Here is a 9,976-nt window from a genome sequence, read left to right as displayed (position 1 = left end):
TTGGATGTATATGGATTTTTATTAGGATATTAAGATATTGACAATAACACACACCAGTAACAAAGAAACTTATTTCACTTTTTTGAAGTGCAGATGATACTATGGACAAAATGAATGTATTTTTTTAGCTTTATAATCTCTAAGTATATTAAAAATGGATGCAGAGAGTAATGAGTTAAACTCCTGTTCACAGTGTACAACATTTTACATATATTGACTCTTTAAGTTTAAAGTTTTATTTCTAAAGCTAATGGTAAATGCCCGGTGCCTATACTGTTATCAAGCAGTTACTCTCATTATCTTCTCAGACATGCAAGAATTTTGCTAAATATAAATCTACAAGTATCACATTGGATATACTTCAGAAGTGGTCAGAACAAAGGAGGAGGCTGGGTATTTTGAGTTCATTCAAAACAGGAGATTTTCATCTATGTCTTCTGTAAAAAAACAAACATAAAACATGCTTTTAGAAAGTAGTCAGAGCAGTAACATAAACCATGTTAGAACTAGGGCATCAGAGAAGCCATGAATAAGGCAGTACGACAGTGGTTCTCAGTCCTGGAAGGGTGTTAACATCACCCATGAAATAAAAAAATACATATCCTCGGGCCTAGCTCCTGGCCTCCTGAATCAGCATCCCTAGGGTGGACCAATGACATGCATACATTTAGGAAAGCTCTGCAGCTGGTTGTGAGCTCCTCGGTGGTTCAGCAGTAAAGAATCTACCTGTAATGTAGGAGACACAGGCACATGTGTTCCATCCCTGGGGCAGGAGGATCCTCTGGAGAAGGAAACGGCAACCCACTCTAGCATTCTTGCCTGGGAAATCCCACGGACAGAGGAGCCTGGTGGGCTACAGTGCATGGGGTTGCAAAGAACTGGACATGACTGTGCAACTGAGCACACAGGTAGTTCTGATGTAGGGTCAGAACCGCTGATAGAGGAGGCTGAGGGGAAACCCAGCCAAGAACTGCCAAATAGTAAGTCTCCTACATATGAAGCTTCAAGTTGCGAACTTTCAAAGATGTGAACATGCATTCTTAAGTCCAGTCACGTAAGTGCGTTCTTATCTGGTGTACATTGTCACATGCGTGCATCCTCTACAATTAGCTATGGTTTTGTGTACTTTACTGTGCAGCACTGTACAGTACCTTTATTTCAAACCCAGGATGTCCAGAAGCAAGCGTAAGAGCAGTTGTATGTAGCTGATTGTATTAGACGGATACCTAGGCACATGTTGTTGGACTTAACGAACCAATTGAACGTGCTCTGGGAACGGAACTCATTCGTATGTAGGGGACTTACTGGACTAATCTATAAGGTTGCTGAGATATAACCCAAATAAATAGAAGAATACATGAGTTTGGACAAGCTCTGGGAGTTGGTGATGGATAGGGAGGCCTGGCGTGCTGCAATTCATGGGGTTGCAAAGAGTTGGACATGACTGAGCGATTGAACTGAACTGAAACCTGTCTGGAACACCAGGCAGTTTCCCTGCCTGATGTCAGTCTTCATCTCGCCCCAGAGAGGGGAAGAGTACAGACTTCTGGTGTATTTCTCTTGAGCACTGGCTTCATTCGTAAAGTTGGGATAATAGTCTGCTTACTCATAAATTTACTTATATTTGCACTTATACTTTTTGTCTTCTTTCTGTTGTTTGGATGAGAGATGTTCCTCCTATTGTTTAGTCGCTCAGTCGTGTCTGACTCTTTGCAACCCCATAGACTGCAGCGCACCAGGCTTCCCTGTCTATTACCATTACTCCCAGAACTTGATGAAATTCATGTCCATTGAATTGGTGATGCTCTCTAACCATCTCATCCTCTGCTGCCCCCTTCTCCTTTTGCCTTCAATCCTTCCCAGCGTCAGGGTCTTTTCCAATGAGTCATCAGGTGGCCAAAGTATTGGAGCTTCAGCACCTGTCCTTCCAATGAATATTCAGAGTTGATTTCCTTTAGGATTGACTGGTTTGATCTCCTTGCTGTCCAAGGGACTCTCAAGAGTCTTCTCTAGCACCATGCTTCTCTAGTTTGAAAGCATCAATTCTTCCGCACTCAGCCCTCCTGTTGACTTGGAAGCGAATCCTCTGCCTGTGTTCAGGGTCTCTTCACCCCCATTTTCCTCTTTTTTTCTTATATCCACAGTCTTTCCTTTTCCTTCTTTTTTTAACCAGGTCCTTCCCATTAATGTTTAACTATGCTGCATATCCAGCCTTGAGAGCAGTGCCTGGCACTGTGCAGACTACCAGTAAAGATTTGTTGAAGGAAGGAATGAATGAGTGAGAGCTCAAGCCTCTTTTATTCTTGGAAATACTTCTCTCAACTCTGTATCCCTCTCTAGCTCATTCCTGCCTTCAAACCTCCTCCCTTTAGCCTTTCTCGTCACCTCTTCTTTCTTACTGTGTCTGGCTTTCATCTTGACCGTTTCACAAAAACACTCTTCCAAGGCTACTGAGGGTATCCTTATTTCTACATCCATTGGAAATTCTTTTTAACTTTACTTGACTTCTCAGCAGCATGTAGCACTGTGGTCTCCTCCTCCTCTTTGAAACACCTCCAGAGATGTGGCCCTCTCCTCTTTTCTTTTTCCTTGCAGGAGCCTCTTCATTCTCCTTCACGAACTCCATCCTCCTCTGTCCATTGTCTGGATGTTGCTCCTTGGTACTCAATGCAAGACCCTTTCCCATGTAACTCGGCACCTTGTCCTTAGGGAATTGATTTCTTTCCCTGGTATCAGTTATTTTCTGTATGCTGGCAATCCCCAAATACATATTTCAACTCCCCAACTCTGTCTTGAAAAGCAGACCCATATATTCAACTATCAACTGTATGCTGTCAGGACTTGAAAACTCATTGTGTCCCAAATGGGATTTAACATTTTCCCCAAGCCAGCTTCTGTTCTTGTGCTTACTGTTTCAGTGGAAAGTACCTCTCCTTGGTCTGCCCGGCCTGAGCCAGGAACCTGGGCACTGTACCCCTCTTCCTCTCAGGCTCTCAACTGCCGGCTTCCCACCTCCACATATTTCTTATCAAACATTGTCTTATTATTTCTACACACTATACATATTGAATATGTTTGTATTCTCAACTATATCTTGAATATGTTGATATTTAAAAATATATTTGAGGGGACTTCTCTGGCAGTCCAGCGGTTAAGACTCTGTGCTTCCAACACAGGGGCCATGGGTTCAATCCCTGATAGGGGAACTAAGATCCCACATGCTGCGTGGCCAGGCCAAGAAAATATACAAATAAATAAAAAATAAAATAAATATAGTTGAAATATGTTTACTTGTCTTCCCCCCTCCACTGCTGCTGCTGCTGCTAAGTTGCTTCAGTCATGTCTGACTCTGTGCGACCCCCACTACAACTGCCCTAATTCAAGTTCTCATCAGTTTTTTGCCTGGATTTACCACAAGGGTTCTCTGGCTTTTCCACAATGTAACCAGAAGAATCTTTCTTAAATACAAATCCAGTGAAATCACTGCCCTGTTTAAAGCACTTTGGTGATCATCCAGTACTCTGAGGATAACGTCTTTAACTGGCTCAGTAGGACCTGCATGATGTGACTTGTTTCTCCCGTTAGTCTTCCTTGGAAGGTTTTCCTAAAGATTCACATGGATATGTGTCAGTCCATGGTATGTCATAGGTATTCAATAAATAAGACTCCTCACCTCTGCATTGAATCCCATTTTACACACAAGGAAGATGAGACTTGCTGAGGTTAAGTGGCATGCCCTAATCCGCAGAGCTCGTTAATGACAGAGCTGGAATATTTGAGCGTATCTAGTTCAGAGCAAAGGGAGTTAAAATTCAGGACAACACTGGCTAACATGTATTTTGCCCTGTGGATTTCTCAGTCCTAAGGGAGTAAAGGGTATGCCTTCAAATCGCCTTTTTTTCCCCCCTAGCTGCATCCCAAATCAGTACTTGTTCCGACTGAATATTTAATATCTGCTTTATTGGCTTACTCTGCGATAAATCTTTCCTTTCTTCTAAATAACATAATCACGGCCAAACCACAGTGAACAAACAAGATCATTAGGGGCTTTGCGAGTGGCTGAACTTGAAGCTCTTTCTACTTCTCCCAGACAACCAGCCAGCACAAGGCCTGAGTGGGCCCACATGCTGAAGAGCTGCCAGAAGTTTCAAAACGAACAGTGAAGGGCAACTAGGTTCCTGAAATGGCCTCTGTTTAAATTTGCCTTTGGGTCGCGCCCTTAAAATCACATGCCGTGTTAAGAGGGCGTGCATAAATATGTCCTGTCTCAGCTAAATTTTTCTCTTGATTTTGGTAGAGAGGAGCGGGTGGGGAAGCTTGGGTATATTTTGTCTTTTTAACATGGTATTTGGAAAAAAACTGTGTTAACCCTTTTTAGGGATGTATGTGAGTGTGTAAGATAGATGTTAGATATCTATGAAAGTGAAAGTGAAGTCACTCAGTTTTGTCCCATCGTTAGAGACCCCATGGACTGTAGCCTACCAGACTCCTCTGTCCATGAAATTTTCCAGGCAAGAATACTGGAGTGGGTTGCCATTTCCTTCTCCAGGGGATCTTCTCTACCCAGGGATCGAACCCAGGTCTCCCTCATTGCAGGCAGACGCTTTACCTTCTGAGCCACATAGATAACACATATTCTGTGTTAATAGAAGAGATATTAGAAAGGAAATTGGCATTATTTGCTTGAGTCTGGTTTTTAACTTCCCATTAACTTCCTATTGATGCTGCTGCTGGGATTCCCCATCCCTGGGATTCCCAGGCAAGAACACTGGAGTGGGTAGCCATTTCCTTCTCCAATGCATGAAAGTGAAAAGTGAAAGTGAAGTCGCTCAGTTGTGCCCGACTCTTAGAGACCCCATGGACTGCAGCCTACCAGGCTCCTGCATCCATGGGATTTTCCAGGCAAGAGTACTGGAGTGGGTTGCCATTGCCTTCTCCGCCTATTGATGCTAATAAGGTGCAAACAGTATGTGGTCGCCAGTCTCCATGAAGGCCCCCAGTGAGTCCCATCTCCTGTGATCTCCTCCCACACTGTGGCAGGGTTCGACTGTGTGACAAACAGAATATGGCAGAAAAATGTCACTTCTGAGATTAGTCCTAAAAGACATTGCGGCTTCTGTCTTGGACTCTCTCTCTCCTTCCGTCTCTCTTTGATAACTTGCTCTGGAGGAAACCAGATACCATGTTATGAGCAGCACCATGGAAAGGACCACATGGTGAGGAACTGAAGGCTCCTGCCGACAGCCATGTAAATGAGCTTAGAGCGGATCCTAAAGCATGGATCCTCAGCGTGGACTCCAAAGCAGATCCATCCAGGTAAACTACCAGGGATTCCCGATCCTCAGAAACTGAGAGAGGTTTTAAACTTCTAACCTTTAGGGCAATTTGTTGTGCAGAAACACACAACTAATACACAGGGTGAGGTGCTTCTTCATTGTTTGCTCATTACAATTGTGCTTATGTTATCAGGCTTCTCCGGTGGCTCAGACAGTAAAGAATCTGCCTGCAAGGCAAGAGACCCGGGTTCAATCCCTGCATCGGGAAGATCCCCTGGAGAAGGGCATGGCAACCCACTCCAGCATTCCTGCCTGGAAAAGCCCATGGACACAGGAGCCTGGCGGGCTACAGTCCATCTGTTCTCAAAGAGTCAGACGTGACTGAGCGACTAAGCTTTCACTTTCAAGTGCTTATTCATTCTTGGCTCACTACAGTTCTGTTTATTTCATAGAATAACATTGTAGAGAGATGCTTAGTTTATCCATAAATGTTTATGTTTATGGATAAATGGATGTTTATCCATAAATGACTAAATCCTCATATTCCAACTCTTTCTTTCCGATGTCAAGGCATCACACATGTGCATGAAGAATACTTTTAAAGTGAAGGCCCCACAGATTCCCTCTTTTGGGGAAACTCTGACCTTTGATGAACTTACTTTTCTTTTACTTTTTGGTTGTATATTCATCCTACATGTATGTGTGTTGTGAACATATGGGTCAAACCTCCGCTCTAGAGATTTGATGTTCACTGTTGATTTATATTCTGCAACTAGATTTGATTGCTCATTTTTGACTGTTTTTCATACCTTGATTATTAAAAGCATGGTTGCTCAAAAAAAAATTGACTGTAACTTAGGAAAAGAAAAGGAAGTAGATTAAGACATAGCCTAGCAAAATAAATGTCTAAATTTAAATACCTCCACTGCAGGGGGAACACCTTTTGAATTAAAGGAGTTATATCTGGGCACAACTGGTGAACATCTTTTGTGTTGGTAATAAATTCTAAGATTCTTCTGGCATCTCTGATTTTCAGAATCAAGCTTGCTGTTTGATTGACAACACACTGTTGTTGTTCAGTGTTGTTGTTCAACAATCACACTGTTTTTGTTCAGTTACTAAGTTGTGTCCACCTCTGTGACCCCATGGACTGCCGCACACCAGGCTTTCCTGTCCTTCACTATCTCCTGGAGTTTGCTCAAACTCATGTCCATTGAGTTGGTGATGCCATCCAACTATCTCATCCTCTGTCACCCCCTTCACCCTCAATCTTTCCCAGCATCAAGGTATTTTCCAATGAGTTAGCTCTTCACATCAGGTGGCCAAAGTATTGGAGTTTCAGTTTCACATACAATTTTTAAAGTTAGGCCCAATATTCAAATTAAGGAAGGATATAAAATCCTTCCTTCCTTGCTTAGAAGGGTAGCCTTCTGAGATTTGACTCAGCTGTTGGAGTTCACATCACTTTCTTAGGTTTAACCAATTTCTGAGACCTCAGTGCCTTTATCTCTTAAATATTCACCCATGCTACCCTTTAGAACAGGTGGCTCAGTGGTTAAAAAAATCCACCTGCCAGTGCAGGAGATGCAGGAGACCTGGGTTCAATCCTTGGGTCCGAAAGATCTCCTGGGGAAGGGAATGGCAACCCACTCCAGTACTCTTGCCTAGAAAATCCCATGGATGGAGGAGCCTGGCGGGCTACAGTCCAGGGGTTCACAAAGAGTCAGACGTGACTGAGTGACTGAGCACACCGGCACAGCCTTTGGAACAGATTAAGAAATGACCTTGCAGTGGCAGCAGTTCTACCGGGGACACTGCCAGCCTGTGGCTTCTGGGTTGCAGTCTAACACACAGCAAGCAGGACCTCTCTGGGAACTGCAGGGCTTAGGGCTTGTCTGGGGGAAGAGAGTACCCCTCTCCCTGGGCTGATGATCAGTTTACCTTCTTTAATTTCAAAGCAGTGGCCCCACTCCTGCAGGGTGATGTGCTTATCCTTGTTGGGGTCACACTCTTCAAAGAAGCGCGTTATGCAGTGTTCCATGGGCACGAGAGATGCTCGCAAAGGTGCGAGCTCAGAGTGGGTCAGGACCCTGCGACGAGACAAATGGCAGCCAGTTAACTGAGTAATTGATGTATGAAAAGTGGACTCTTCAGATCACCAAGGGCTTTTTTCTTTCACAAGGTTACCGAGGATGGCAAATACATAGTACGTTCATGAAAAGCTACAAAAGAAATACACTGTTTATCGGTAAGATGCAGCTTTTTGAGTGTCAATGCATAAGGTTTCCTTCTTCACTAGGAACTGTCCTCCCTCCACCCTAAATTTATCAGGATGCACCCCAAGAATCATGTTTATGCAACCTAGCTCTTACCACTGGCCTACCCGATTGTAGGCATCTGACTCAAGTGGGGTCCATCAGAGTATCTTGGAAATTTAGGATCAAGAATGAGAAAGAGGGCTTCCCTGTTGGGTCAGTGGTAAGGAGTCGGACTGTTGGTGCAGAAGACACGTGTTCGATCCCTGATCTGGGAGGATCCCGCATGCCGGGAAGTAGCTAAGACCGTGCACCGCAACTATTGAGCCTGTGCTCTAGAGCCTGGGACCTGCTACTACTGAGCCCACAAGTCCTAGAACCCGTGGTTTGCAACTAGAGAAGCCACTGCAACGAGGAGCCTGGGTACCACAACTGGAGAGTAACCCCCACTTGCCGCAACTAGAGAAAAGCCCGTACAGCAACAAGACCCAGCACAGCCAAAAATATGAATACATAAATAATTTTTTTTAAAAAAGAATGAGAACAAGTTGGGACTTCCCTGGTGGTCCAGTGGCTAAGACTTCGAGTTTGCAGTGCAGGGGGCCCAGGTTCTATCCCTGGTCAGGGAACTAGATCCCACATGCTGCAACTAAGACTCAGCGCAGCCAAATAAAGAAATATTTTTTTTTAAAAAATGAGAAAGAGTTGAAAGAGTCTCTGGGGGTGGGGGGGGGGCTGGACCCTAACAAGTGAACTAGGGAGCAGAGGCATGGCCATATTCTGTTAGTTTCAAAGCAGCTTTGTATGTAGACTCCTAGCCATATTTGTTTGGCATTTCTGTGTTCTCCAGTGGATAGCGGGAAGTTTCCTAAATCTGTTTAGAATTCTCTTGGTATAAGCAACTCGCCATTATATCAGGGGCATGACCTAGTGATGGGAAGGTGGACAGCTTTTACCTGTCCCGAGGATGCTGGTCCAGCTCGCTGAACTGCCAGTGCACAGGATACACATACATATGGTAGTTTTTCTTAAAGTCTCTTAAGAGAAGGTCGATGGAATGGTCTCCAGCCAAGAGTCTCTTTTCATCCAGGTAAATTTTCTTGACCTTCGAAATGGAGAGGATCATCAGAGAATCAGACAAGTGTAATGGAATTATCATTTAATAAACTTATAAACTTTACTTGAAGAGTCATTGTAACATAACAGAGGAAAACAAAACCAGAATGTTATTTGAGAATAAATTACACGCCTTCTAACTAATCAACACTATAGCCTTTCTCCATAGAATAATAGCTAACAGTAAAAAATCCTGTGGTTTTTGAATAAATTTAAATCTTTTTTTGATCTTTTAACCAAATAATGTCCATCATGTTTCTTAAAACAATGAGAAGGTTTGAATGAACAGGGCTGAACTGATCTAGGCACTTAGTTGGCAAAAAGTCCTGCTCTTCCCCATTGGCATGCTCCATTTTCAATCCTCTAAGTCAGTGGTCCCCAGACTTTATGGCACCAGGGACTGGTTTCATGGAAGACAGTTTTTCCATAGACCCAGAGGAGGGAAAGGTTTTGGAATGATTGGTGGCTCAGAGGGTAAAGAGTCTGTCTGCAATGCAGGACACCTGGGTTTGATCCCTGGGTCAGGAAGATTCCCTGGAGAAAGAAATGGCAACCCACTCTAGTATTATTGCCTGGGAAATCCCATAGATGGAGGAGCCTGGGGGGCTACAGTCCATGGGGTCACAAAGAGTTGTACACGATTGAGAAACTTCACTTCACTTTTGAGCACATTACATTTATTGCACACTTTATTTCTAGTGCCTTTACATCAGCTCCACCTCAGATCATCAGGCATTAGATCCTGGAGCTTGGGGACCCTGGTCTAAGTATTTCCATCCAGTGCCTGTTGCATCTCAGGTTAATCTTGGTTTGATGCCATGTGATATTTTCACTGAAATGTCCCTGTTTTGTATCTAATGTTCTTTACCACAAGCACCACCTGGGAAGCCCCATAATTATGTACACATACATGGGCTTCCCAAGGCTTCCCTGGTGGCTCAGAGGTTAAAGTGTCTGCCTGCAATGCGGGAGACCTGGGTTTGATCCCTGGGTCGGGAAGATCGCCTGGAGAAGGAAATGGCAACCCACTCCAGTATTCTTGCCTGGAGAATCCCATGGATGGAGGAGCCTGGTGGGCTACAGTCCATGGGGTTGCAAAGAGTCAGACACGACTGAGCGAGCAACTTGACTTGACTTGACTTGACATGGGCTTCCCAGCTGGCATTAGTGGTAAAGAACCCACTTGCCTATGTAGGAAATGCTAGAGACAAGGGTTCGATCCCTGGGTCAGGAGGATCCCCTGGAGGAAGGCATGGAAACCCACTCCAGTATTCTTGCCTGGAGAATCCCATGGACAGAGGAGCCTGGCAGGCTATTGTGTGGTCCGTG

General features: G+C 44.2%; 1 protein-coding gene across 2 annotated transcripts in view; it reads right to left on the bottom strand.

Annotated features, from left to right (window-relative positions):
• The window catches only part of SPARCL1 (SPARC like 1), a 52,902-nt gene continuing 42,926 nt past the window's right edge, over window positions 1-9,976 (bottom strand). For both annotated transcript variants that reach the window (XM_086404855.1, XM_086404856.1), the window contains 3 exons: window positions 8,488-8,636; window positions 7,218-7,366; window positions 1-437 (listed from right to left, as the gene is read on the bottom strand). In XM_086404855.1, coding sequence (XP_086260981.1) covers window positions 409-437; window positions 7,218-7,366; window positions 8,488-8,636 — 327 coding nt within the window. In that variant the 3' untranslated portion in view covers window positions 1-408. The remainder of the gene's footprint in view (window positions 438-7,217; window positions 7,367-8,487; window positions 8,637-9,976) is intronic.

The sequence above is a fragment of the Bos grunniens genome, chromosome 6, assembly GCF_055505025.1.
Source record: "Bos grunniens cultivar Pamir isolate PY7600 chromosome 6, Bosgru_T2T1.0, whole genome shotgun sequence".
In the NCBI taxonomy this organism is placed as follows: Eukaryota; Metazoa; Chordata; class Mammalia; order Artiodactyla; family Bovidae; genus Bos; species Bos grunniens.
The sequence above is the reverse complement of the archived record's forward strand: the minus strand, read 5'-3'. Positions and strand labels throughout refer to the sequence as shown.